Source organism: Sarcophilus harrisii, chromosome 3 (assembly GCF_902635505.1).
Source record: "Sarcophilus harrisii chromosome 3, mSarHar1.11, whole genome shotgun sequence".
Lineage (NCBI taxonomy): Eukaryota > Metazoa > Chordata > Mammalia > Dasyuromorphia > Dasyuridae > Sarcophilus > Sarcophilus harrisii.
The window spans coordinates 1,452,250-1,480,162 of NC_045428.1; the positions used below are offsets into that span (position 1 = coordinate 1,452,250).

Here is a 27,913-nt window from a genome sequence, read left to right on the forward strand (position 1 = left end):
GCCGGCCCCTCTCTGGCAGATCCTGTCCGTGCTGCTCTACTCGTCCAAGAGGGAGCCCGCGCCGGGGCCGCCACAGCCAGGCAGCCCTCCCGGGGACATGGCGCAGGGCAAGCCGGACCCGCTCGAGGGCCTGGACGAGGCCACCAAGGTCTGTTTCCTGGTACGTCCTTCCCGGCCCCTGCTGGGGCCTCCCGGAGCGGCCCGGGAGGAGCGGGGCCATCCTCGCCCCCCAGACTCTGAGAGCAGCCCCTGCCCTGTCCATGGGCCACACCGCCTGCAGGCCCGGGTGCTTCCACACTGGCATCTCTCCTTCGGTTTCCCGTATTGCTGCCCTCCTTTGCCCTCCCGAACCCGGCAGCCTCTGCTTTCCTGAGAGGGGAGACGCTCCCTCGCCCCGGTGTCTCTGCCGCTCTCCCCCTCCCCTGTCTTTCGCTGCCCTCACTCCTCCTGGCCCTTACTCTGCAGATGACCCACGATGCTCTCAATGCCCCCTTGCCCATCCTCCGGGCCATGTACGAGTTACAGATGAAGAGGACGGATTCCTTCTTCCTGGAGGTCCAGAGGAGGTGAGGACAACAAGGGGAACGCGGTGGGGAGGGGGAGGCGCAAAGACCAAAACCCTTCTGGGGCAGGTGTCATGCCCAAAGGGGTTCTTGGCCCTAAGGGGCACCTTGGACCCGCGTCCCAGGGCCACTGGCTCCTGTCCCCCGTGACCCCAGGCACCCTCAGTGAGCCCTCCCTCTTCCTGGGACCTTGGAGGAGCCGGGCCCAGGCCACAGGCCCCGAGTCTCTGGGGAGCCCACGTCTCCCTTTGACCACATGTGGATGCTGGGTCCTGCTGGGTTCGAGGGCTGAGGGAGCCCCGACTTCTCACTGGGGCAAGAGAAATGCTTGGGGGACAGGGTGGACTCACGGGCCCGTGGGTCCTGCTGACCATCCTGGCCTTGAGTAAGCGCTCCACAGGTAGAGCCCCGCCCCTGTAAAGAGGAGGAAACTGAGGCAGCAGTGAGGTCACTGCCCGGGGGCCCCTCCAGAAGTGCCCGAGTTGGATTTGCCCTTGGGCCTGGCACGCTGGCAGCTGCTGCTCCGCCATCTGCCTCTAAACCTCCTCCTCCTCCTCGGAAGGTTTGATGGAGACGTGATCACAACCGACGAGAAGATCCGGAGCCTGGCCCAAAAGTGGCAGCCGCGGAAGCGCCTGAGGCTGGAGGAACTGACCTCGAGAGCCGTGGACACAGACATGATTGTCCTGCCCTGCTGGGTAGGTCGTGGGCCCGCTGCGCTCCGCTCTAGCCCGGGGCCCGATGGGGGCGGCCGGGGGCCTGACGGCGCTCTGTGTCAGCAGGCAAAGCCCGTGGCCTGCGACCGTGCGGCCGAAGAGTCTGACCCTGTGACCCAGAAGCTGATCGCCAGCACCGAGAGCGACCTGCAGCTCAGCTACGCCAAGCAGCGGAGGGCCAAGAGCGCCGGACTCCTGCACAAGGAGCTGGGCTCCCGGGCCAAGAGCGCCGCGCGCGCCTACCTGCGCCGCGTCAACGAGGCCACGGCCGTCCTCTACGCCCGGCACGTGCTGGCCTCTCTGCTCGCCCAGTGGCCGGAGTCCATGGCCATCACGGCTGACGTCCTGGAGCTCAGCAGCCCGGCCCAGATGGCCTACATCTTGGACATGCTCATGCAGCTGGAGGAGAGGCAGCTGTGGGAGAAGGTGAGGCACATGCCCAGGGAGGGTCCCGCCTGCCCAGGGAGGGTCCCGGCCGCCAGCCCACAGTCAGGACGGAGGCAGCGAGCCTGCGCTGGATCTAGGGCCTGAGCCGCGACCTCTGTCCCTCGTGTCCCCGGCAGATCCTGCACAAAGTGCTCCAGAGCTGCAGCCAGGACATGCTGGGCCCCATGGCGCTCACGGCCTGCCACTTCATGGAGGAGCCGGGGACGGCCGTGCAAGTGCGCGAATCCAAGCACCCCTACAAAAACAACACCACCTTCGAGGTACGGGGCGCAGCGGGCAGGCCGGGAGCGGGGGTGGGAGCTGGGGGGCAGAGAGAAGGAAGGCGGCCCCCTCGAGCCCCTCGCCGCCTCACGGGAAGAGGACAGGGAAGGGGGGAGACTGCCGCGCCCCCAGGGCCAGGGAGCTGGCGCCTTCAGACTTATGCGTCAGCGGTGTCCCGGGGCTGAGGCCGGGAGTCACACGGCGGGGGAGCGGAGCGGCCACAGGAGCCTCAGAGGCCTGTTGTCCCCCCAGGACAAAGTTCACATCCCCGGCGCCATCTACCTCTCTGTAAAGTTTGACCCCCAGTGCAGCACCGAGGAGGGCTGCGACGAGCTCGCCATGTCCAGCAGCAGCGACTTCCAGCAAGACCGCCACAGTTTCAGTGGCTCTTCCCAGAAGTGGATCGACTTTGAGCTTCCAGGTAATCGGTCCCACATTGGGGCAGGATCCCAGATCGGACCGCGCTCAGAAGGGGCGCGGGAGGGGGAAGGCGCGCGCAGGAAACGGGCGGGCATTCAGTGCCGGAGGCAGGAGTCCGAGCCAGGGATGCCCCAAGGCACCTGCCCGAGCTCCCGCTGGGCTCACGCCCGGGCCCTCGGACTCAGCAGAACGTCTGGAGCTTTGCAGTCAGCTGCACTCTCGGGCCCTCGGCGGCTTGCCGGGCCCTGGATGGTTAAATGATGCTCCCCGGCATTCAGCGCCGTGGCCGCCTGACCCCCACCTCACTCTGCCGAGATGCTTCAATGTTGTCTGGTGCTTTCCGGACCCCACGATGACCGCGGCAGTTCTGCAGAGGAGGCAATGGAGGCTCAGCCCCTGAATTGCCTTGGACTTGTCCCTTAGCTCGCTAGGAAGGGCCAGCCAGGACTGGCCTCCAGAACACTGCCGCCTGCAGCTTTGGTCCTATTTCCAAGCGGCCCCTTTCACTACCTGCTAGGAGCAACGGTGGGGGAGGCGGGGAGGGGAGGGGGGGTGTCCCCCGGGTCCTGTGATTGAGTGCTCGGAGCTTGGGCCATGGGCGGCACTGGGGTTCTAGAGCTTGGGCTTCCTAACAGAACTCTCCCCAAGTGGGTGGGCCGGCTGCCTGTGGGAGGGAAGGCTTTCTGGGGGGAGGCGTCTTGGCAGCGCCCCCCGGCCACTGGTCTCCAGCACCCCGATCTCTGCCTTTGGCTCCTGGCTCCCACAGGAGACACGCTGTACTACCGCTTTACTTCTGACATGAGCAACACAGAGTGGGGCTACAAGTTCACCGTGACGGCCGGACATCTGGGGAGATTCCAGACAGGTAGGGCCGCTGCCCCCGACATACAGGGCCCGTCCTGAGCTGGGCCTGCTGGGAGACAGAAACCCAACGGTTGGAGCGCACGCATTCAGCCCCCTCCGTCGGACACCCGCTGAGGCTGCTTCCCCACAAGCCCGGAATGCCCCTTCCCCCCCCCCCGGCCCTAGACCCACCCTGACACCCCTTGTCTTCCCGATGGCCTTTCCTCTTCTGGACGGAGCCTCGGAGACCAGGTTTCTTCCTTTTCGGAATGCTTTTAAACGTTGTTGCTTTCATTATGGCCTTTTAAAAGGTCACACCTCGAGTTGAGCTGTCCAGAAGGATCAAACAGGCCTTGGAGAGGCCGCAGGGAGGCCTGAGCAGGGACACCTTGGCTCACCTCCTGCCTTGGACACCTCCGGGCTGGGAACCCCAGGATTCCGTGACTCTGGCTGCTGCTTCTCACCTCCCTATCCCAGGCAGCCCCTCCGTCCTCCCTGCCTTTGAGACATCTCAGGCCGGACACCATCCGTGGCCATATTGCGCTCCAGGTGTCCCAGATAGGACTGATCTTTTCTCCTGAACCCTCTCCTCCTCCCGCCTTTTCTGTGCCCGGGGAACAAAGCCTTGCTCCCAGCCCCCCAGACTCGGAACGTAGGAGCCACTCTGGATGCCCACTCTCTCGTCCCCGGGGGTCTCCTGTCAGTTTCGCTTGTACAGTGTCTTTTGTCCATTACACTTCCTCCTCTCCTCTGACCTTGCCCCGTCCTGGGGCAGACCCTCTGACCTTACTTCTGGATTGTTGCAACAGCCTTTTCACTGGGCCATCTGCCCCAAGTCCTCCCTGCTCCCATCCATCCGTGACTTTCCTTAAGGACAGGACCGACCTTGTCGCCCCCTACACAATAAACGTCAGTGTCTCCCTGTCCCCTCCAGGCTTTATTGGCCTCCAAAGCCCTTCCTCACCTGCCTGCTCCTTCCTTCCTTCACTTACCCCCCAGTCCCTGACCTTAGCTTCCCAGCTGTTCTCTCCACTTCTTGTCCTTTTCTTCTGGGAATTCTGACTCTTCCCCCAGCCCTTCCCCTTGACTTCTCATTCCTGGGACTTCCTTCGGGCCCCAAGTAAAATCCCTCCCCGTGCAGGAAGCCTTCCCTCTTGATTTTTTTCCCGGTTCATCCTGTGCATGACATACTTGTACATAGTACCTAGTTACTGTTGCGTGTTGTCGCCCTCATTAGCTCACTCGCCCCGTAAGGGCAGGGACCGGCTTTTGCCTCTCTCTGCATCCCCAGCGCGGCGCCGGGCACGTTGTGCGTACTTAATAAATAGCCGTCGGCCGGGGAGGGCCGGCCAGGCCGGAGCAGGGAGAGTAGCGGGATGCTGACCAGGAGTGGGCGATGACGGTGAAGGGGCGAGGCTGACCGTTGGAGACGTGGCACTTAGCGTTCTCGCTGACCTTGGGAAGAACCGTTTTAGTTCAGGGACGAGGCTGGGACAAGAGGCGTGCCAGGGACTCTGCTGTGAAAGGGTTAAGAGCTGTGGGATCCCCTGGTCAGAGGCGGGGACAGCAGGGTCAGTGTTAGGGACCCACGGGGAGAAGGCTTGGTTGACTTTGCAAGGAGAGCCTCCCCTCTGGGCCTCTGGGGTTAAAACAAAGTGGGGGGGACTTTCTAGGAGTTCTCGGGCAGCCTCGGGTCTCAGCGCAATTTGAGCTGGGGGCCTACTGGTTAGGGCGGCAGAAGTGAGTCCGGGGCGTCCTGCAGCTCGCAGAGCCCAGTGGAGATGGGCTGATGTTGCCTGCAAGTTTGCTGCCTTCCTCCAGGGGCTTTGCTGGGAAATCCCCAGCCTTGGGGCTTGGAAAAGGGTAACTGAGAGGTCAGGCCGAGGGCGCAGAACAGCGGCATTGTGGGCCGGCTCTTGGGTCTGCAGGAATCACGTTAGGACAGAGCCCCCGGCAGGCAGGGTTCAGCAGCGAGCTCCTGATGGCCGGGGACAGCCGGGGCAGCTGAAGGGACTGGGGAGGCAAACCCCGCTCCTCGCCACACTCCTGTGTCGCGGCCGAGCAGGCTGGGTCACGGGAGGCCAGCGGGAAGACTGGGTGCAAAAGGCAAAGGGCCTTAGAGCCCCGTGAAGGGAGCCTGGGCCGGAGCCTCGGAAGGAGTTCCCCCGGCAGGCAGCAGTCGCCTCTGCTGGTACCACCCTCCCTGACAGGTCCGGACGGGGTGGAGGTTGGTGGGGAGAGCGGGAGTGTCCTTCTGACCTGTTCCGCGCCTTACCCCGGGGCGCCTCTGCGGTCCCTCCAACGGGCTCCGCCTTCTTCAGGCCTCTGGGCTCAGCCGCTCTGATGCCCAAGGGCTGCCTCTGTCCTTGCCAGGCTTTGAGATTCTGAAGAAGATGTTGTCTGAGGAGAGGGTTGTTCCACACCTGCCCCTGGCCAAGATCTGGGCGTGGCAGGTGGGCGTGGCCTGCCGCCAGACCGGGCACCAGCGGCTCAAAGCCATCCACTTGCTCCTGAAGATGGTGCAGTGCCGCGGGCACAGGTAGGGACGCCGGGTGGGCGAGGTCCCCCTCGCCCCTCCTAGACGGCCTTCAGCGTCGCGCCGCCCAGGACCCAGATGAGGGGCTCCCGCTCCCAGTTCCCTGCCCGTTTGCCCACTGGGCTTCCGGAGCCGTTTTTCATGAGAATTCCTCGGGCCCACCCCCTGCAGGAAGATGGCCCTCCCAGTGTAGACACGCCAAGTCCCATGGGGCCCCAGTGGTGGCCGTTCTCTGGTTTTGGGCAATGGGGAGGCACTTGTTATCCTTGGGCCGGTTCAGACAGGAAGCTTGGAAGGCCGTGGAGGGAGGGGACGTGTGTTTTATGTGGCCCGGTGGTGCCTCTGGAGCGTGGCCTACTTCCGGTGGTCTCTGTGGCCATGGCAGCTGCTCTTTGGCCAGAGACTCTGGAGTCCTTGGGAATCGGGGAAGCTCGGTGATGCAGTGGATAGAGCTCCAGGCCCGGAGTCAGGAAGAGCCGCATTCAAATCCAGGCTCAGCCCCTGCTTGCCTCAGTTTCCTTACCTGTAAAACGAGCTGAGGAAGAAAGTGCCAAAGTCCTCCAGAGTCTTCTGCCGCAGGTGGAGCTCTCTGGGCAGCTTTGTCCGCCCCGAGGTGGGAGCTGGTGGAGTCCCCATGCAGGGGCTGGACAGTCCCCGTCAGGGAGGTCGTGCTAAGGGTTCCCTCCCAATCTGCCTTCTGTGACCCATTGGGCAAAGGTTTGGGCAGCAAATGGCACGTGCTTAAGAAGAGAACGTCTGAGAATGGGTTTGCTGGGCCCAGGCCGCTGACCAGAGCCTCGGCCTCAGAGGGCCGTGTGCGCAGACACCCGCCGAGCTCGTGGCCTTCCCTTGTGCCAGCTGAGGCGTCGGTGCATAATTTGGGCCGTTCCGCCGAGGTGGGCACAGTCTGAGCCTGGGACCTAATCACTGGCTGGCTGAGAAGCGAAGCCATGGCCCCCCCAGAGGGGACAGGAGCGGAGAGATTTGGCCGCTTGGCGGTGGGCCGTGAGCCTCAGGACTCCTTGGGTGAGGGCCCAGCCCACCAGCCACTGCCCGCAAGTACAGGGAGCCCAGGTCCTCGAGCTGCTCAGAAACCTCCAGGACTAGAAGGGAGCAGAGGGCCGTGGGCCTCGCCATTCAGAAATGAGCGGCCCTCAGCTGCACCCCCCCATGCATGCAGCTCCCCCGTGAAAGTCGTTAACTGCACCGCAGGCGGGGGGATGCCCACAGCAGCCTCTCCGCACTCCAGAACCTCCCCTTTCTCCCCCTAGAACCCTTTGGGAAGGTTCTGGGCCACCTCCCCCACGCCTCGCCCCCTGGAGGCTTCTGGGATGTTGCAGCATCCCGCCCGGTCACCCGCTCTCCTTTGGCTCTTTCTGTTGTAGCGACCTCTGTGACCTTGCCCTACTCCGGCCCCTCTGGCAGCTCTTTGCCCAAATGGAGAAGGGTCTGTGCCAGGACGTGAGTCAGCCCGGCCTCCTGCTGCCCCTCCACCGAGCCCTCACGGAGCTCTTCCTTGTTACTGAGAACAGAGTCCAGGTGAGGGTGCCCTGTCCTCCATCCTGCTCCCCCGACCCAGTGTGAAGGACTGGGCACAGGCTGGCGTTTGTTCCTAGAGGGAATGGGACCTTAGCAGCGACTGCCTCCTCCTCCCCCCCCTCGGGTATATGATGGGCAAGTGATGGGACTTCCCTGGCGCCCTTGCACAGAGCATGGCTTTCCCAGAGGGAGGTCCACCCACCCCTGCTCCGACCCTAACCACTCTACTACCGGGCTGACCCTCCCTCCATTTGACCGGACACGCTTTCTACCCATAGGAGCTAGGCTCCCCACAGGACTACCTGCTCGCCTTAACGACGGATGACTACCTGCTCTGCTGCACGGCCCAGGTAAGCTCTCTGAGGTGGGGGGAGGGGCTTAGGAAGGGGGTGGTCCCCAGGTGACCAGCTCCCGGGTTGTGTCCTCAGAGAGAAAAAAAGCCAAACACGGCAGCCGGTTGACCAAGACATGGTGAGAAGGGCTCATCCATGCCCCAGAGGAGCTAACAGGAGATGGGGGCCAGAGGAGAGTCCCGAGGGACTCTCTACACATCAGGGCCCCAAATCTCCAGGCCCTGGATCCAGGCATCCTTGAGGCAGGCCCTTGGTCCCCTGGGCAGGATGGCCCGGGAGGGACAGGGCCAGCCCATGACAGGGAAAATGGGAGAGGACCGCGACCCAGTTACGGAGCAGACCAGCAAGGGATGACCAGGGAACCGCTGGAAACACAGGGGGGACTTTTAAGGGTGGGCCAGGCCGGGCAGGCTCCTTTTGGGGACCATTTGGTCGATCCAGGGCCTTCAGGAAAGTTGGCTGAAACCGGAGGGACTTGTGGGTGCCCGGAGAGGCGTGCGCACAGTTGGCCTAGGGGATCTGGACCTGCGTGGTGTCTCAGCAACCAGGCAGTGAACCGTGTGCCCGGGCCCTGGGGGGCTTAGAAAGGAGAGTGGATCTGTCCGGAGAGGAGCAAGTGCCCGCCAGACCTGAGCAGTGGGAGGGATGGGCACCGAACGGCTCGGTTTTGTGCCACCCAGTAGCCCGGCTCGGAGAGAGAGGTTTTGCAGAATTCCCCATTTCTTTATAAAACCTTCACACCTGTAGTCTGAGAGGAGCTAGCCCAGAGGTAGCAGCCTGACAGCCCAGGTTACCTCGTACATGGAGGGTCTGAGGGGAGCAGAGTCGGAGAAGAAGAGCTAGTTTCTCAGGCAGCCCACGTGTGGAGACGCCCGTCCGCCGCGGGCATCCAGGGAGGAAGTGCCCCCACTCTGCCCGAGCCTCCGGGGTCGGCTCAGGCCGCGAGAGGTGCCGGGGTGTCAGTGAGTGGCGAGGGGCCCCGAAGGGCCCCCGGGGGAGAACGGTAACGGGTGCTGATCTGAGTTCTTCAGAAAGCACTGTGGCTGGCTGTGCGGGAGGTGTAAGGGAGAGGCCAGGGAGCCTTTTGTTTGTTTGAAAAATGAGACCTTTATCAGGGAAAGTTGCTGTAAAAAACCATTCTCCCAGTTTTCTGTTTTCCTTCTGATCTTGGCCATGCGGGTGCTGTTTGTACAAACCCTTTTTAATCTCCCATAATCAGTCACCTTTGTACTTCCCATGATCCTCTTTATCTCTCCTTCGGTCCCACATTCTTTCCTTATCCAGAGATCTGACAGGTAAACTATCCCTTGCTCTCGTAATTTGCTTTTGCTCTCACCTTTTACGTCCAAATCGCGTTCCCAATTTGGCCTTTGGTACATGGTCTAAAATGCTGGTCTGTACCTTCGTTGCTGCCAGACCAATTTCCAGTTTTCCCAGAAATTTTTATTAAATTGTGATTTCTTGTTCCCAAAGCTTGGATCTTTGGGTTTATCAAACACCAAATTGTTATGCTCCTGTACTCTGTGCATTGCATACTTGATATTCCACTGATCCGCCCGCTCTATTCCTTAGGACCAGATTGTTTTGATAATTCCTTCTTTGATATAATTTGAAGTCTAGCCCAGCTGGATCACCTTCCTTTACATTTCTTTTTCATGAATTCCCTCGATATTCTTGACCTTTTGTTCCAGATGAATATTGTTATTTTTTCCTAACTCTCTGAAAGAATGTTTCGGTAGATTGGTGTGGCACTGACAAAATGAATTCAGGTAGAATTGTCATTTTTGTCATATTAGCTTGACCTCCTCATTAGCAATTAAGAGTCTTCTCCTTTAGCTCTGACTTCTTTTGTGCAGGAAGCGTTTTGTAATTGTGCTCATGTAGTTCCCGGGTTTGTCTCGGCAGGGAGATGCCCACCTATTTAGAGAATTCTTTTAAAGGGAAGCTCTCCTCCTATGTCTTGCTGCTGAACCATTGGACATATACAGAAGTGCTGATGTTTTCTGTGGATTATCTAATAGTCTCCAAGTATAGCCTCCTTCCATCTGCAAAGTGATAGTTTTGTTTCCTCGTTGCCTCTTCTAGTTCCTTCTGTTTCTTTTTTCTTTCATTGCTGTAGCTAGCATTTCAAATATAACATTCAACATTCGTGGTGATCATGGGTGGCCTTACTTCACCTCTGATCGTGTTGGGAAAGCTTGTAACTTAGCCCTCTTACTGATAATGATTACTGGTGGTTTTAAACAGCTGTTTCTTCTCCTTTTAAGGAAAGTTTCGTTTATTCCTGTACTTTCTAGTGCTAGATTTCATCAAAAATTTTTTCTGCCTCTATTGAGATAATTATATGTTATTTATATATCTATCATTATAATAAATCGTTGTTATTGCTAATCGATGTGGTCGATTATGCTGATAGTTGTCCTAGTATTGAAAAACCTCATCTTCCTGGTATAAATCCTATATTGTCTTTGTGATATTTTGCTGTGATCTCCTTGCTGGTATTTTATTTAAAATATTTGCAGCAGCATTCGTTAGGGAAATTCATCCGTAGTTTTTTCTTTCTGTTTTTGCTCTTCCTGGTTTAGGTATCGGCATCAGATTCAGGTCATAAAAATTCTGCGCCTTTGCCTGTTTTTCCAAACAGTTTATATAACATCGCCATTAATTGTCCTTTAAACGTTTGGTAGAATTGCAAGATCCACCTGATCGTGGAGATTTTTTTCTTAGGAAGAGCACTGATGGCTTACCTGATTTTTTTTTTTTTGCTAAGAGAGGGTTATTTAAGAATTCTATTTCCTCCTCTGTTAATGTGGTCAGTTTCTATGTTGCAAATATTTATCCATTTCCCAGAGATTGTCAGATTTTTATTGGCACATAATTGGGTGACATAGTAATAAGGATTTCCAGTTTCCTCAAAATTTCTTGAATTTCCTCTTCGGTGGCGGCTGGGGAATTTTTTAGTTTCTGATGCTGGTGATTTGGTTTTCTCCCTTTTTAAAATTTTATCCAAGAACTTAACACTTTCATTTTGTTTTTCAGAAAACCAGCTTCTACTTTTATTTATTAGTTTGATCGTTTTCTTTCACTTTTATTGATCTCTACTTTCATTTTTGGTATTTCCAATCGGGTGTTTATTTGGGTGTTTTTGTTTTTTTCCTAGTTTTTTTAAGTTGCAGGCCCAGTTTATTGATCTACTCTTTTCTGGTGTGAGGCTTGTGGTTTTCTACATGGTCACCTTTCAGATTTTACTGCAATATTTTGATGGTTACTAATTTTAGAATTGGGGAGCTAGGTGGCTTAGTAGATGGAGCACCGCTCTTGGGGTCAGGGAAGCTCTGAATTCAAATTTGACCTCAAAAACCTAACTAGCTGCATGACCCTGGCCAAGTCACTTAACCCCAATTCCGCATCTATAAAGTGGGGACACAACGGAGGAGGAAATGGCAAAACCACAACAGTATCTTGCCAAGAAAACCCCATTCGATACGACCGAGCAACAACAACTGTAGAATAAAAGAAAACTCTACGTGTCTCAATCGGTGATAGACGGCTTGGCATTGTGGGAAGGGTGGTGCTGATGTTGGTGAATGTGGGTCTGAGGATCAATCCTAGTTCCGATATCAACTAGTGGTGGGAAGCCCAGGACATTCATCTCATTTCTTTGAACTTGAGTCTCTGCATCTGTAAAATGGGCAACAGTATCCACATGACAGTGTTGAGATAGCGTGTGTGAAAGAAGTACTTAAAGCCCTACGGGAGTGTTGGCTTATATTATGAGAACAAAATCTACCCAGAGGGCTCTTTCCGGTTCCAAAAAGCCTGCAATTAACCTGGAAATTCAAAAATTTATAAATCGGGACACCCTGGCCGGACATTTAATTAGGCGCCCACTTGTTTTAGGACCTTTGCTGGAAGTTGGGATCCAAAGACAAAACCCGTTTCCAGGAAAACGGAATTCCAAAACTTATCTTTATCAAATAACAAAATTAGGGAGGAAAATTTCCAGGAAAGAAACAAAGTCCTAAACAAAACCCAACAAAAGGGAAAAAAAAGGTAAGGAAAGAAAAAGGAAAAGTTTAAAAGGTAAATAAAGAAAATAAAATTAAAGGTAAAAAAGGTAAAAAAGTTAAAAGGGAAGGGGTAAAATAAAATTGAAAGGTAAAAAGGAAAAGAAAATAAGAAAGGGAAAAGGAAAAGGAAAGTAAAAAATAAAAATGAAAAGGTAAAAATAGAAAGTTAAAGGTAAAAAGGCCAAAATTAAAAGTAAAAAAGGGAAAGGAAATAAAAAGGAAAAAGCCAAGGCGAAAGAAAGCCAAATACAACTTTAACCAAAATGAAACCAAAACCCAAAACAAGGTAAACCCGGCTTGAAAGGGTGGTTAAACCCAAACACTTGGGGCGGCCCCCTCCCGGGCGTAATCCCCAACCCCCCCCCCACTCCCAAAACACCCCCATCACCTCCCATCGTTCCACCAACAAACCCATCACCCAAAAATTGGCTTCCACCTCCCCCTCCCCGGCGAAAACCCCGGCCCAAAAATCACTCTAACCTCCTTCCCACTTCCCCCGCCCACCCCTAAAACTCCCAAATTAAACAACAAGGAACCCCAAAAACCAACAGACCGCCCATGGTCGGGCCCAACATTTCCCCTTCTCCCCCAACCCATTTCGCACCACCACACCCCTTCCCCATCCCCCCCCGCCCCCCCGGGCCCCGCGGCCCCTTTCGCCGGCACCGCAAACCGGGCTTTTCCCCCTTCCGGTTCCTCCATCCGGTCGGGCCAACCCTCAAAACCCCTCCCTTCCAAAACACCAAAAAAGGGAAAACGTTCCCCAACCCCTTCCCCTCCCCAGCAAACACCGCCAGGCCCCAACCCTCCACCGGGTCGGCCCCCCCCGCTTTGGGGCCCTCCGCCCCCCCCCCTCCCCAACCCGGCGCAACAAAGCCGCCCGGTTCACACCCCTTGCCGGCCGCAACCGCCCGCTTTCCGGGGAAAACGAAAACCAAAAATTCCAAAAACTCCGCCCGCCCCCCTCCGGCCGGGCCCCTCCCTTTGCCCCATTTTTACTCCTTTCCTTTCCCTAAAAATTTTTATTTGCCTTGAAAAAGGAGCCATACCACCCAAATTATAAAACCGGAAAAATTTATTTGCCAAAAACACCGGGCCCGGTTTTCCTCCCCGCCCCCAGGCCCAACCCCCCGGGTACCCAAACCCACCAACACCGGGGCAAAAGGCAAATAAGGCCAAAAAAACCCCAAATTTATTCCCCAAAAGGAAAAGGGGGAAAATGCTTTTTAAAAGTTGTAATTAACAAAATTTCCAAAATTTAAAACACCCCCCCCCCCTCCCTCCCTTCGGCCCAAGGGCCCACCACCCCGCTTTCCTGGTCCAAACCTCCCCGCCACCCCAAAACCCAAAACCGGCCCAATTTCGGCCCGCAAACCCAAATCAACCCTACGGGCCCTAAAATGGGGCAATTCCCACCACCCCAAAAATCCCCTCCCCCGTTAATCCCACCCCTCCCTCCCCCTCCCCCCTCCCCCCACTCCCTCCCCACCCCACCCCACCCCCAACCACGGCCCTCCCTCCCTTCCCTTCTCCCGTCCCCCCCGGGCCACCGGTCCTCCCCTCCGCCCCCCAAACATCCACCACCCCCGACCCCCCCCTCCCGGCCTTCCCAAAAAACCCTCGGCTCCGGCCAAAAACCAAAGGGCAAACCCCCTCCCCCACAACCCCAAACAACCCCCAGGGGAAACCCCCAAACCCCCCCCCCCCCCCCGGCCCCCCCCCCCCCACCGGCCCGCCCCACCCCCCCCCCCCCCGCCCCCCCCCGCCCCCCGGGCCTGCCCCGGCCCCACCACCGCCCCTCCCCCCCTCCCAAACAAAAAGGGGCTTCCAACCCTCCCCCCCACTCCACCCGCTTTCCCCCCCAAAAAACCGGCCGCCCTTCCCGCCTCCCCCACCCCCTCCCCCCCCCCCCAACCGCCCAAGCCCCCCCCAATCTGTTTCCCCAAAACTTTTTTTACCCAGCAACCAAACGCCCCGCCCCCCCCCCTCCATCACCCCACCCCCCCCACAAAAGGCCGCAAAACCAAAAAACTAAACCCCGGCCCCAACCCCTCCCTTAACCCCAGACCCCCCCCCAACCACCGCCCCCGCCCCAAACCTAAAACTGCCCCCAGCCCCAAAACAAACCAAAAACCCAAACAAACCCAAAACAAAACAAAAAAAACAAAAACAAAAAAACAAAAACAAAAACAAAACAAAACAAAAACAAAACAAAAACCAAACCAAAAACAAACAAAAACAAAACAAAACCACAAAAAAAACAAAAACAAAACAAAAACAAAACAGAAAACCACAAAACAAAACAAAACCAAAACAAAAGGAAAACAAAAACCACAAAAACAAAACGAAAGAAACCAAAAACAAAACAAAACAAAAAAAACAAAAACCAAACAAAACAAAAACGAAACAAAAACAAAACCAAAAAAACAAAAACAAAAACAAAACAAAAAAACAAAACAAAACCAAAAGACAAAAGGGTACTGGGGTGCTCCGGCCCCCAGGGGGGTCGGGGCCAAGGGGAGCTGGCGGGAAGGGAGCGGGCGCATTCTCAGCCTCCGGCGCTGTGGCAGCGGCTTCCTCCCCCCGCGGGGCAGGCCCAGGGCCTGGGGAGGCTGAGGGGCCGGAGCCCTGGGGAAGTGTCGGGGCAAGGGTTCTTACGGCCCGTGGCCGGGGGCGGGGGGAGGGGGCGGGGCTCCCTTAGCCCGCGGGCTCTCTGGCTCGGTGACCGATTTAACCTCCCGCAAATGAGGCTCCTGGTGACAGGACCGGCTCACACTGGGGGGGGGGGCGGGTAACAGCGAGTCGGGGGACAGGCTCCGCAGAGAGTCCCGAGGCCCCGGAGGCCGGCCCTCTGGGCCACGGAAGCGGGGAGGGGAGGGTCAGGAAGGGAAGCTGGGGAGGGAGGACGGAGGGCCTTGAATGCCAGGCCAAAGGCCGGCACTCTGTGGGTGGGAAGCCCCAGGGTTCGCCAAAAGATGCTGTAAGAACCAGGAAGATCATTTTCCCGGGGGGGGGGGCCCCGGCCCCGGGGAGAAAAGGGTTGCTGCCCCCCCCCTCCCCCCGGGGGGGGGGGCCCCCTTTCCTTTCCTTTTTTTAAAAGGGGGAGGGGGCTGCCAGGAGAAGGGGGGGGGGGGGGCCCCCCCCCCCGGGGGGCAAATGCTTGGGGGGGCCCAAGGGGGGCCCCGGGGGAAAAAGGGGGGGGGAGGGGGCCCCCCCCCGGGGGGGCCCCTTCCCCCCCCCCCAAAAAAGGGGCCTTAAGGGGGCCCCCCCCGGGCCCCCCGGAAAAAGGGCCCCAAACCCCCTTCCTTTTTTCCCGGGGGGGGGGGGGGGCCTGGTTTGGGGGGGGCCCCCCCCCCCCAGGGGTTTTTTGGGGCCCCGGGCCCGGGGCCCCCCCCCGCCCCCCCCCCCCCCCCGGGGGGGAAAGGGGGGGGGGGGGGGGGGGGGGAAAAGGGGCCGGGCCCCTTTGGGTTTCCGGCCCGGGTCCCTTTCCCTTCTCTTTTCTCTGTCCTGTTCTCCCCCCTTCTCTGTCTCTGTGTTTTGCCCCCCCTTTTCTGGCTCTGTCTCTTGTTTTTTTCCCCCTCTCTTTTTTTTTTTTTTTTTTTTTTTTTTCTTTTCTTTCTTTCTTTTTTCTCTGGCCCTTCTCTCCCTCTTTCCCCTTTTTTTTTTTCCCCCCCTCTTCTCGGTCTCCCTTTTTCCCCCTTTCCCCTTTTTTTTTTTTTCCCCCCCCCCCTTTTTTTTTTCCCCCCTCTTTCTCTTTCTTTCCCTTCCCCCTTTCTCTTTTTTTTTTTTTTCCCCCCCTTTTTTTTCTCTGGGCCCCCCTTTCTTTCTTCCTCTTTCCCCCCTTTCCTCCCCTCCTTTCCCCTTTCCCCCCTTTTTTTCCTTTCCTTTCTCCCCCCCCTTTTTTTCCCCTTCCTTCTCTCCCCCTTTTTTTCTTATTCCCCCTTCCCCCCCCTTTTTTCCCTTCCCCCCCCTTTTTTTTTTTCCCCCTTCCCCTTTTTTTTTCCCCCCCAAAAAAACCCCTTTTTTAATTTTTTAAAAAACCCCCAAAGAACCCCCCCTTCCCCTTTCCCCCCCCACCCCCCCCAAAATTTTTTTTGGGGGGGGCCTTCCGGACCCCCGGCCCCCAAACCCTTTTCCCCCCCAAAACCCCCCCCCCCCCCCCCCCCCCCCCCGCCCCCCCCCTTGGGGAGGGGAAGCCTGGGGGGGGGAGAATTTTTGGGGAACCCCCCCCGCCCAACCGGCCCCGGGCCCCCCCCCCCCCCCCCCCCCCCCCCCGGCAGGGGGCCCCGCCCCCCGGGGGCCCGGGAAAAGGGGGAAAGGGGCCCGGGCCCCCCCCTCCCCCCCCCCCGGAAACCCCCCGGGGGCCCCCCCCAAAGGCCTTTTCCCCCCCCCGCCCCCACCGCCGGGCCCCCCCCCGGGCCCCCCCCCCCCCGGGGCCCCCCGGGGGGGCCCCCCCCCCCCCCCGGGCCCGGCCCCTCCCCCCCCTTCCCGGCCCCCCCCCGGGCCCCCCGGGGGGGCCCCCCCGGGAAGGGGGCCCCGGGCCCCCCCCCAAAAAGGGGGCCCCGGGGGCCCCGCCCCTTTTTAAAACCCCGGGCCTTCCAGCGGCCCCCCCCCCCAAAAGGGCCCGGGCCCCCCCCCCCCTCCCCCCCCCCCCCCCCCCTTTCCCCCCAAAGGGGCCCCCGGGGGGGGCCCCCCCCCCCGGGGGGCCCCCCCCCCCCCCTTTAGGCCCCCCGGCCCCCCCAACCCGGCCCCCCCTTTGGGAAAAGGAACCCCCCGGGGGCCCCCCCCCCCCGGGGTTTCCCCCTTCCCCCCCCCCCCCCCTCCGGGGGTTTCCCCCCCAAAGGCCCTTCCCCCCCCCTTCCTTCCCCCCCCCGGGCCCGGGCTTGGGCCCTCCCGGGGCCCCCCCCCCCCCCCCCCCCCCCCGGGGGCCCCCCCCGGGCCCGGGGCCCGGGGGGGGCCCCCCCCCCCAGGGGGGGCCCCCCGGGGGGGGGGGGGGGGGGGGGGGAACCCCCCCCTTGGGGACCGGGGGGGGGGCCCCGGCCCCCGGGCCCCCGGGGGGGTTTCCCCCCCGGGCCCCGCCCCCGGGGGGGGGGGCCCGGGGGGGGGGGGAAGGGGCCCGGCGGCCCCCGGGGGGGCGGGGGGCTGGAAGGAAGCCCAGGGGGGGGGGGGGGCCCCCCTGGGCCCCGGGGGCCGGGGTTTGGCCCTGGGCCCCCGGGGGGGGGGCCCCCGGGCGGGCCCGGGGGGCCCCCCCCGGGAAGGGCCCCCCGGGGGGGGCCCGGGGGGGGGGGGGGGGCGGGGCCTTGGGGGGGGGGGGGCCTTTTTTCGGGGGGCCCCCCCCCGGCCCCCCCCCCCCCGGGGTGGGGCCCCCCGGGCCCGGGGGGGGGGGGCCCCGGGGCCGGGGGGGCCGGGGGCCTTCCCCCCGGGGCCGGGCCCTTGGGGGGCCCCCGGGGGGGGGCCCCCCCGGCCCGGCCCGGTCCCCTCCCTTTCCCGGGGGGGGCCCCCCCCCCCGGGGGTCCCGGGGCCCCCGGCCCCCCCAAGGGGGGGGCTGGGCCCCCCCCAAACCCGGGGGGGCCCCCCGGGGGGCGGCCGGGGGGTCCGGGGGGCCCCCCCCCCCCCCCACCCCGGCCCCCCCCCCCGCCCCCCGGGGGGGGGGGGGGCCCGGCCCCCCGGCGGCCCCCGCGGCCGGGGGCCCCCCCGGGGGGGGCCGGCCGGACCCCGGGGCCCGGGAAGGCGGCCCGGGGCCTCCCCGGGACCCCGGGGGGGCGGGGGGCCCCCCGGCCCCCACCCCGGGGCCCCGGGCCCGGGAAGGGGGGGCCGGGGGCCGGGGGGCCCCCCCCCCCCGGCCCGGGGCCCCCAACCTGGGGGGGGGCCCCGGGGGCCCGGGGGGGCGGGGGGGCCCCGGGCCCTTTAAAAGGGGGGGTTTGGGGGGCCCGGGCCCCGGCCCGGGCCCCGGGGGCCCGGGGCCCCCCGGGGCCGGGCCCGGGGCCCCGGGGGCCGGCTTCCCCCCCCCCCGGGCCCCCCCCGGCCAGGGGGGGGGGGGGGGGCCCGGCCCCGGGGGCCCCCCCCCGGGGGGGGGGCCCCCGGGGGGGCCCCCCCGGGCGCCCCCCCCGGGGCCCCCCCGGGGGCCCCCGGCCCCCCCCCCCCCCCCCCCCCGGCCCCCCCCCGGGGCCCCCCGGGCCCCGGCCCCCCCCGGGCCCCCCCGGGCCCGGGCCCGGCCCCCCCGGGGGCCCCCTTCCCCCCCCCCCCGGGGCCCCCCCCCCCCGGCCCCCCCCCGGGCCCCCCCCCCCCCCCCCCCCCCCCCCCCCGGGGGGCCCCCCCCCCCCCCGGGGGGCCCCCCCCGGGGCCCCCCCCGGGCCCCCCCGGGCCCCCCCCCGGGCCCCCCGGGCCCCCCCCCCCCCGGGCCCCCCCGGGGCCCCCCCCTTCCCCCTCCGGTTAAAGGGGGGGGGGGGGGGTTTTTGGGGGGGTTTTGGGGCCCCCTTTTGGGCCCCCCCGGGCCCCCCCCCCCGGGGGCCCGGGGCCGGGCCCCCCCCCCCCCCCCTGCCCTTCCCCCTTTGGGGGGGGGGGGGGGGGGCCAAGGGTTTCTGCCCCCCCCGGCCCCCCGGGGCCCCCCCCCCAGGCCCCCCCCAAAGGGGAAAGGGGCCCGGGCCCCCCCCCCCCGGTTTGGGCCCCCTTTCCCCCCTTTTTGGGGGGGTTTGGGCCCCCGGGCCCGGGCCCTGGGGGGTTTTTCCCCGCCCCCCCCCCGGACCCCGGGGCCCCCCCTTCCCCCCCAAAGGGCCTCCGGTTGGCCCCCCCCCCCCCCCCCGGGGCCCCCGGGGGCCCCCCCCGGGGTTTGGGCCCCCCGGGGGTTTTAAAGGGCCCTTTTGGGGCCCGGGCCCGGGGGCCCAACCCCGGTTTGGGGGCCGGGGGCCCCCTTTTTTTTTTCCGGTTTAAAATTTTGGGGGCGGCCCGGGCCTTTCCCTTTTTCCCCGGGGCCCCTTTTTCCCCTTTGGGGGGGCCCCCTGGGGGCCGGGAAACCCCCACCCCCCGGGGGCCCCCCTTTCCCCCCCCCCCCCAAAAGGCCGGAGCCGGGGGGCCCCCTTTGGGGGCCCGGGGGGGGGGGCCCCCTTCCTCCCCCTTTTTTGGCCCCCCTTTAGGCCCCGGGGGGGAAAAAAGGGGCCCCGGGGCCCCCCGGGGGGGCCCCTTGGGCCCCCGGGCCTTTTAAAAGGGGCCGGGGGGGGGCCCGAGGTTGGGGTTTAAAACCCAGGTGTTCTTGGCTCTCATTGGGCGGTGGGCTTGTGACGCCCCGAGGCAGGGCCAATGGGCGCCTGGCTCCAGCCCCTCTGCCCCCACCTGCCTGCCCGGACTTCACTGGGGGCCTCCCCCTGCGTCAGCCTCCTGTCCTTGGAAGGCCGGCTCCAAGGTTGGCCCCGAGGGGATCGGGCCATTCTCCCTCCTGCCCTGCGCCCCCAGCCCTTCCCACCGGGGGTTCCTCGGCCCCTGAGGTTGCCCGGCTGCCCGGGCCCCCCTCGCGCCTGGAGGGGACTTTGTGAGGGGGCAGCGGGCTCGGGGATGCCCCAAGCACACCTAGTGTTCTGGCCGCGGGAGCCTGGCCTAGTCACTCAGTTTTCCTGTCTGTCAAATGGGCCCGAGAAGGCTGGCCCTCGGGCCTTGCGTCAGGGGCCGGAGCCGGCCCGCTCCTCCGGGAGCGCGGTGCCCACCTCGGCGGTGCTGGCGGGTCAGCGCCTCCCGGCCCTGGCCGCCGCCCGCGGGGCCTGGCTGCTCTCGGCAGCTGTCAGGCGCAGGCCGGGGCTCCCATTTGTTTATTGGAGCTGTCACTGGTGTAAACATTATCTTTCCGGGGCAGATCGCTGCTCTTCCCTTTTTTTTCACGTTCCTATATTTAGTTAACTTGGAGGAGGAGCAGGAGATAAATGGGGTGCTCGAATGTTCCCCCCTTAATGGCCCCGACCTGCCTCCTTCCCAGCCTTCCACTCATCAGAAGGGGCCGGAGCCTTGGAGAGCCCCGAGCTGGGCAGTGCCCGGCCCGGCACCCAGAGCCTCAGGCGGGATGCCCAGGACCCCTTCTCTCCCTGCCTTGACAGCTCCCCCCCCCATCAGAGCCTCCAGGGATCACTTGGGTCAGAACAAAGCACTGCCCCAGGGTGAGAGCCTGAAGCTGGGGAGGCTGGAAAAGCTTGGGCTCCGCTGGGCCTTTGGGAGCCCAGGGATCATGGGCAGGGGGAGCAGAGGATCATGGGTAGTGAGGGCAGGGGGTCATGGGCAGTGGAAAGGGGGTCACAGCAGCCTAAGTTGATCGGTGGATGTGGGGGGACACTGCCAGGGCTCAGGCCCGAGGCCTAAGGGCCGGGGGGGATCGCCCAGGCATCGGTTCCCTCGCGATTGTTCTGAAGGGGTCCCCGTGTCCGGGGTGACTCACTCCCTGTTCGGTGCTTGGGCGCCCGTGACGGGGAAGGGGGGTGTCCAAGCCCCACCCAGAACAGAAGGGCAGTGGGCGGCTGCAGGGCTGCCCTCCGCTTGTTTGCCCAGCTGGAAGCTCTCTCCCCCAGGCCTTGGCAACTGGGGCCCCCCAGCTCGGGCCCGGGGGATGGGCTCCTTTCCCAGCAGGGCTGGCCCTCCCCGGTCTCCTTGTCGGGGCGGGGATGGGGGAGGGCTTTGAGGGGAGCAACAGTCAGAGGGCCTCTGGCTTGTGGGGGGCAGAAAAGCCAGTGGCGGATGGGAGGGGAAGGGCTGGCCCCAAGTTCCGATCCTGACCCCCCCTTTCCTGGGCAGTCGGCCTTGCCCCGGAGCCCTCGGCCCCCCTTTCTGCAAAAATGAAATGATGGTCCCGCTCTGAGGCTGGCGGGTGAGGGCACAGAGGCCTGGGACCCCACAGCAAGTGCCGGTGGGCGGCAGCGGGACCCGGGGTTGGGGGCGGCCCGGCCCTGCCCAAGGGCCCGAGTCCCAGAGCCCCAGTTCCAAGCCCTGAAGACCCCAGGCAGAGCCCTTCCCGCTGGAGGGGGAGGGGGCCTGACCCTTTCTGGCCCTGGGGCCGTGGTGGGGTCAGCCCGAGCCCAAAGCGCTTTTTTAGGAGTTGGGGGGAAACGGAGGGAGGGCCGGGGCTGCAGGTTTGCTCTTGGGGAGCTGCTGGACTGGGCCAGGGGCGGCTTGGGGGTGAAGGGGCCCCCACCTCCCTGCCCGGCCCCTGCCCCAGCCTCAGGGCCGGCCTGACCCCACCCCCCCTCCCTGAGGGCCCCTCCCGCCCCCGGCGTGTGGCTTTCACGGGGGCCCCCTTTTCCCCCCCCTCCAGGGGGGGGGGGCCCGGGCCAGGGGCCGGGAAAGGGAAGGGCCGGGGGGGGCCCCGGGCGGGGAGGGCGGGGGGGCAGGGGCGGGGCAGGGGCAGGGAGGGGGGGGGCAGGGGAGGGGACGGGGCGGGGGGGCCGGGGAGGGAGGGGGCGGCGGGGGAGGGAAAGGGGAAAGGGGGAGAGGGAAAGGAAAGGAACAAAAGGCCAAAAACCAACTGAAAAAGAAAAGGAAAGAAAAAAAAAAAAAAGAAAAAAACCCCCAAATTTAAACCCAAAAAAACCTCCCTCAAAAAATCAAAACCCGAAAAAAACCCCCCAACCCAAAAAAACCCCCCCCCCCCAAAACCCAAAAAGGGGCCGAAAAAAAAAACCCCCCCGGGGGCCCCCCCCCCCTCCCCAACTCCCCCACCCCCCTTCTCCCTCCCACCGAGACCCCGCCCTTTTCAAACCCCCCCCGGGCCCCCCTCCCCAACCTAGCCCCCTGCCCCAGAGAAGGGCCAAGGGGGCCTTCACCCAGCCCAGGTTTGGGGGCCCCCCCCCCCCCCGGGTTCTGAGCCGGAACCCCACACCCCACCGGGGGCCTGAGTCCCACCCAGAGAGGGAGAGCACCCGGTGCGCCCCCTTCCCGGGCCCCTCCCCCCCTTCCCAGGCCCCTCCCCCACTTCCCGGGCCCCTCCCCCCTTCCCGGGCCCCTCCCCCGCCCGCCTCTCCCTCAGTTTCCTCAGCTGTAACGCGGACCCCGCCACAGCGCCCCCTCGCGGTGAGAGCCTTAGTGAAGGACGTGGCCCAAGGCCGGAGCACAGTAGGTGTCTCAAGAGCGCTCCCCATCCGGCGGAGTCCCCCAAGGCGGGGCGGCAGCTTCCCGGAGAGGCTCCCGGTGCCAGCCGGGCACGCCCTGCCTCGGAGCGCGGCTTCCTGCTGAAGCCTCCCGGTGCCCGCCTCGCCCTGGGCCGGGGGGCCCTGCACCGGGTCATTTTCAGTGAACATGGATTAACCCTACTGTCTCGCCTGGCCAAGTTTAGAGGTCAAAAAGGGCTCAGGGTTTGGGGGTTTCTCTTGGGCGGGGAGGGAGGGGGGCGGGCTGGTGGGAAAGGGCAGGCCCCGGGGGCCCCGCCTCCCCGCCCGCCTCGGGCCCCGGCCCCCGTGGCCCACCTCTGGGGGTTGGGGGGCCCGAGGGGGGCCCTGGCCCTCCCCTGCCAGGGCTCAAAGCCGACCGGGCCTCGCTGCCCGGCTTTGGGGGGGTGGGCCCCTTGCCCCCCCCCCCAGAACCGACAGTGGCGCCCCTCGGGACGCCCCCTGCCCCCCCCCGTGTCCCCTCCCGGGGGTCTCATCACCGGCCCCCAGACCTTCCCGGGCCCCCCTCCCCTCCCTCCCTTTCCCTCCCTCCCCCCTCCCTTCTTCCCTCCCTCCTTCCCTCCTCCTTTCCCTCCCCTCCCCCCTCCTCCTCCCCCTCCCTCCCTTTCCCTCCCTCCCCTCCTCCCCTCCCTCCCCCCCCCCCTTCCTTCCCCCCTCCCCTCCTCCCCCCTCCTTCCCCTCTCCTCCCCCCCTCCTCCCCCTCCCCTCCTCCCTCCCTTTTAAAAAAGATGGGATGACCAGCCCCTTGAAATGCGGCAAATTCCACGGGTGCATCCCCCCCTGTTCCCCCAAACAGGCCCGCTTAGCAGACCTTAAAATCCCGGGCCTTTCCAAAGTCCCCGCGGGTGTCCTGAACCCCAACTGTAAAACTCCCCCCCCCTCTTTTCTGGTCTTTTTTGGCCCCCCCAATCTTTAACTTCCCCCCTCCTGTGTCCTTAACCCCCCTGGGGGCCCGCTCCCCTTTTTCTGGGTGGCTGGGTGCCGGCCCCTCTGGTCCCCCCCGGGGCTCAATGGCCCCCCCAAGGCCCCCATCAACCCTCCTGAAACCTCCCCCCCCCCCCCCCCCACCCAGGGCCCCCCCCCCGCCCCTCAACCCCCTCCAAACCCCTTTTGGCCTCCCGGTTTCCAGGGAACTTTTTTTCCCCTCCATCTCCACCGAAGAACGGGACTTCATTTGTCCTCAGAAATCTCTGGCTCCCGGGGGCTGGGCGCCCCTTCCCCCCTTTTCCCAGGGCTCCAAACTCCATTCCCTTCCCACACTCCCCTCCACCTGCCCCAAATTTTCCCAAACGTTCTGGGCTCCCCGGGGTCTTCCCCCGGGTTCACGGCGGGGCCGGCCCCCCCCACCCCCCCCCCCCCTTTGGCCGCCTTCGTCCACCCCTCCGGCCCCGCCCTGCGCCAGGCCTTCCTGGCACCGGGCGGCCCCCTGCCCTGAATCTAGAGGGCATCCACCCCTTTTTCTGCCCCTGCCCTCGGGGCCTGGCGGGCCACCAGCCAGAACTTGGTGATTGCCCCCATCTCGCCCTCTTCTCTGATGGCACTCAGGCGGACGCCCTCCTCGGACCCGATGTTTCCATGGAGGGGTCAGTGGATGACCTTTGAACCATGGGATGTAAGGCTCAGCCTGGGGGGCCCGGCGGCTTCCCCGGCCCTGGCCAGGGGCTGCGCCTGCGCCCTCCCTCCCCCCGGCTTCCTTCACCCAAGGTGAAGCCCCTTAAAAGCTTTTCATTTTCCAAATATTTTAAGAACCCCAATTCTCCTTCCGGGGGTCCTTCTGCAGGAAGGCCCCCTTACGGACCCCTGGGCACCATGGGGAGGGGGGCTCCTCCCACGAGGCTTCCTCCGCCTGCCCCTCCGGGGGCTGCTCCCCTCTCCGTGCCCTCCAGAACGAGTTGTCGGGCACTTTCTAAGATTGCCACAGTGACCCTGGGGCAGGGGGAAGTGACCGGGCCCTGCTCCCACGGCCCCTCGACACCTCCGGGCTTCTTGGCCTGGTAGCGGCCTTGGTCCCTCTCTGGCACTTCAATCAGGGTGCCTGGGACCCCGCCTGGAAGCTGCCGGAGGGCAGGCCCGGCCTGGAGCCCCCCCCAGCCTGGAGCCCCCCCCCGACCCCCTCACTTACGGTCTCTTTTCTCTTTGCCAATTTCTTTCCTGTACCTCGGCTGAACCCCCAGAACTCCCGGCGGAGGAAGGTGCGTGAGTAGTGATGGTGCTCCGGGAGCTCCGGTGTCCCTTGTCCTGGGGCGGGGTATGGGTTCTAGGGGGGCCACACTGGAGGGGGGTTCTGGAGGGCACAGCCCTGGGGGGGTAGGGTTCTAGGGGGCCATGCTGGGGGCCCATGCTGGGAAGCCAGGTCCTGGAGGACACAGGCCAGGGTGGTTCTAGGGCCAGGTCTTGGGGCACAGCCCCGGGCTTCCAGCCTGCCCGACTGTAGCCAAGGGCCCCGGGCTTCCTCCATCCCCAACCCCCTGACCACTTGCTCCGGCCTGTCCGGGTCCCGGAGGCCCGCGGACGAAGCACCGCTGGGTTGGCCACACGGCCAGTCAGGGTCCGATTCCAGGCCCGGGGCTGGACCACCTCTCTGCTGGGGGGAGGGGACAAGCCACAGGGGCCGGAGCTCGGGCCCCCTGAGGAGGGGTCGTCCAGGCGGTGGCCGGACTCGGGTCCCTTGGATTTCCAGGGAAGTCCCTGTGGGAGCTGGTGCTGGAGCAGTTCGATGACCTCCTGGTGCGCATCCTCCTCCTGGCCGCCTTTGTATCCTTTGTGAGTATGGGGGGTCTGGGGAGGGCCCCTCGCCCCCTTCGGCCCGCCCCCCGTCACTGTGAGGGCGCCCCACCCTCCGCCTCCTGGGCCCCGGACCCTCTCTCTGACCCTGCCTGGACTATTGCCCCTGTTGACCTGATTAGGCGCTTACTGTGTGCAAAGGGCTGAGCGTGGAAGGCCCTCTGGGAGGGCTCCCACCCTTCTGCCCGGCCCCTGGGAGGCGGCTCTCTGTGGGCACCGCCTTGGGTTTCTGGGTAGTTTTTTTTTTTTTTTTTTTTTTTTTTTGCTAAGGCAATTGGAGTCAAGTGACTTGCCCAGGGCACACAGCTAGGAAGTGTTAAGTGTCCGAGGTCAGATTTGAACTCAGGACTTCAGAGCCAGCACTCTCTCCACTATCTAGCTGCCCCGTTTTCTGGGTAGTTTAACCCAGCCCGGCCACTGCCCACAATCCTGGTGCTTGGCTGAGATCGCGTGGGCAGTGGTTGTATCAGGGCCCAGGCTAAGCACTGGGATGTGAGAAAGAGGGTCCCAGGCCACTGAGGGGACACTAGGGACTGGGAGGATGGAGGACTCTATAGTGAAAGGGAGGAGGGAGGTTTGGGGGGAAGGAGATCCGCTTTGGAGCAGCAAGAACAGAGTTAGGGGTGCCCTGGTGGGCAGCACGTAGGCATGTTGGGTCCAAGTGAGGGGCCATTTGTACCACAGCAGGTCCCAGCCGGAGGTCCGGCTCTCTTGGTCTGGGAGGGACCAGGTTCTGACCCCCGGGCCCTAAAGACCTGAATTAGCCGGCTCTGAGAGCCCCTCGGGGGGCCAGCCGGCAGTCACCTTCCGTGGAGGGAGGTGGGAGACGGGGCCCATCCTCTGCCAAGGGTGGAATGGGGGGGGCGGCTGTTTGGGGGAGTGAGAGTGATGGCACAGGGGCACTGGGGAGCCAGGGAGAAACCGGGGGAGGGGGCCCCGGACCACAGCCTCTTGAGGCTGGTCAGTATCTGGGTCTGTCTGTGTCAGTGTCCTTGTATGTGTCTGTCTGTGTCAATGTCTGTGACTATATCTGGGTCTGTGTCTGTATCACTGTTCTGCATCTGTTCTGTCTGTGTCATTGTCTTTGTATGTGTCTGTCTGTGTCAATGTCCGTGTCTGTATCCGTGTCTGCATCACTGTTCTGCATCTGCGAGACTCCGAGGGGAGGCTGCCTGGTGCCCCCCTGGGATCGAGCCCCCAGACCAGGCTGCTCTGCACGAGTCCCAGAAGATCAGGATGGGCGGGCCCTCCCCCAGGGAGGGTGAGGGGGAGAGGCTCCCTCCCCTGCCTCTCCTGACCCCAGGCCGGGCACTGATAGCCCCCTTCTTGCTCTCCACACCTGCTGCCATCACAGGCGTGCGCCCTTGTGCCTGGCCAGGTGCTGAGGGCTCTGGGTGCGGGCGGGGTCACTCCATTTGCCTGGGAAATGAGAGGCTCCCTGGAGAGGGGGAAGTCACCTCTGAGAGGAATAAGGCATCTCCCCAGACTGAAGAACGGCTCACCGGCAAAGAGATGCAAATCTTCCCCCCCCCCCTCCACTCCCAACTGGCCCAGCCCTCCCCCTCTTGCCTCACTGCCCTTCCCCCTCCTGCCTGGCTGCCCTCCCCCTCCCTCCTGGCTACCCCAGCAGCGGCCAGGCTGCGGGCCCTCAGCCCCCTGCTCTCCCTGCCCTCTCTCCCTCAGCCTCCTCAGTTTGGCCATTCTGCCCCAGGCCCTCATCCTTCTCCCTCTCCACACGACTGCAAAGGACCCTCCTCCCTTGCTCCACAGGCTCCGGCTCCCTGTTCCCCAAGATCAGATATTAATGACTTCCTGGTGGGGCCCCAGCAGAACGCTCTGGCTGTGTTCCCCACCACTCCCCTTCCTGTACCCTGTGATACCACTGAACTCGCTACTTCTTCTAAACAAGCATTTACTAAATGCTTGCTATGTGCCAGGCAAGGAAGATCTCATTTTGTTGAGGTTCAGAGGAGACCCCAAAAGGTTGGGGTTCCAGACCGGTGTCAAGAGGGGTCGCAAAAGAATTTGCGGGCTCGGACCCATCTCCAGGTCAGAGGGCAGAACTTATTGTAACGGCAACTGAAGCGGGCCATGGGCCAAAAGGATTCAGCCAAGGACCGAGTGCAAGAAGATAGATTTAGAGGAAAAAGAGATCCGTGCTTCCTGTCACTGACAGGCTGATTTTATGGCTTAGATGGAGAACTGAAGAGGGGGCTTAGAGGGGGGTTCGAAGAGCAGTCTGGTACGTAGCTAATTGTCTCCAAAACTTTGTTATCACTGACCCACAGACTGTCATGTGACAGTCAGCAATGGGTTGTGGAACTGCAGCACTCCCAAAGCCAGGGTATTGCTCCACTTTCCCTAAAAGCTAGGGGAAGAAATAGCTAACTACCTCACTCCCAAGGCCAGGGGGCCATCAGGTTATTTCTACATTTCCCCTAGAAGCTGCACCCCGTCGGTTTGATCCTCTCATAGGTCATGTCCCATCTCTGTGCCTTTGCTCAGGCAGAGCCTCCTGCCTACGATGCCTTTTCCCCACTCCTCTGCCTCTTAGAAGTTTGATTTTTCTCTGAAGCTCATCAGCACCTTCTGCATGGAGCTCTTCCTGATCCTGCTTCCTCTCCTCTGTCTCCTTCCCTCCTCTGTAGTTACTTGCCTTGAATTACTTTTTTTGTGTGTATGTGTCATTTGCCACATTAGATTATTGTCTGCATCTGTGTCTGTGTCAGTATCTGTCTGTCTGTGTCAGTGTCCTTGTATATGTCTGTCTGTGTCAATGTCTGTGACTATATCTATGTCTGTGTCTGTATCACTGCATTCTGCATCTGTGTCTGTGTCAATGTGCGTGTCTGTATCTGTGTCAATGTGTGTGTCTGTATCTGTGTCTATGTCCATGTCTGTATCTGTGTCTATGTCTGTATCACTGTTCTGCATCTGTGTCTGCAACTGTGTCAATGTGCGTGTCTGTATCTGTGTCTATGTCCATGTCTGTATCTGTGTCAATGTGCGTGTCTGTATCTGTGTCTATGTCCATGTCTGTAACTGTGTCAATGTCTGTATCACTGTTCTGCATCTGTGTCTGTATCTGTGTCTATGTCCATGTCTGTAACTGTGTCAATGTGCGTGTCTGTATCTGTGTCTATGTCCATGTCTGTATCTGTGTCTATGTCCATGTCTGTAACTGTGTCAATGTGCGTGTCTGTATCTGTGTCTATGTCCATGTCTGTAACTGTGTCAATGTGCGT

General features: G+C 62.9%; 3 protein-coding genes across 3 annotated transcripts in view; 2 read left to right on the plus strand and 1 right to left on the minus strand.

The window, feature by feature from the left end:
- ZZEF1 (zinc finger ZZ-type and EF-hand domain containing 1) overlaps positions 1-10,456 on the plus strand; it is a 41,524-nt gene extending 31,068 nt beyond the window's left edge. Inside the window, 10 exon segments of the mRNA XM_031957320.1 lie at positions 20-160; positions 466-566; positions 1,126-1,261; positions 1,346-1,705; positions 1,843-1,986; positions 2,240-2,408; positions 3,174-3,272; positions 5,624-5,789; positions 7,172-7,325; positions 7,604-10,456. Of these exon segments, the coding sequence (XP_031813180.1) occupies positions 20-160; positions 466-566; positions 1,126-1,261; positions 1,346-1,705; positions 1,843-1,986; positions 2,240-2,408; positions 3,174-3,272; positions 5,624-5,789; positions 7,172-7,325; positions 7,604-7,729 (1,596 nt within the window). The 3' untranslated portion in view covers positions 7,730-10,456.
- LOC116422157 (collagen alpha-1(VIII) chain-like) lies at positions 7,877-19,008 on the minus strand. Its single transcript, XM_031957321.1, has 6 exons — positions 18,988-19,008; positions 18,700-18,783; positions 16,900-16,982; positions 16,493-16,525; positions 8,473-8,488; positions 7,877-8,188 (listed from the first exon to the last, which is right to left on the minus strand). The coding sequence occupies exons 1-6, from the start codon at positions 19,006-19,008 to the stop codon at positions 7,877-7,879; spliced, it is 549 nt and encodes a 182-aa protein (XP_031813181.1).
- A 4,993-nt stretch (positions 19,009-24,001) lies between these two features.
- ATP2A3 (ATPase sarcoplasmic/endoplasmic reticulum Ca2+ transporting 3) overlaps positions 24,002-27,913 on the plus strand; it is a 34,653-nt gene continuing 30,741 nt past the window's right edge. The window contains exons 1-2 of the mRNA XM_031957384.1: positions 24,002-24,076; positions 24,565-24,647. The gene's annotated coding sequence lies outside the window, so the exon portion shown is untranslated. The remainder of the gene's footprint in view (positions 24,077-24,564; positions 24,648-27,913) is intronic.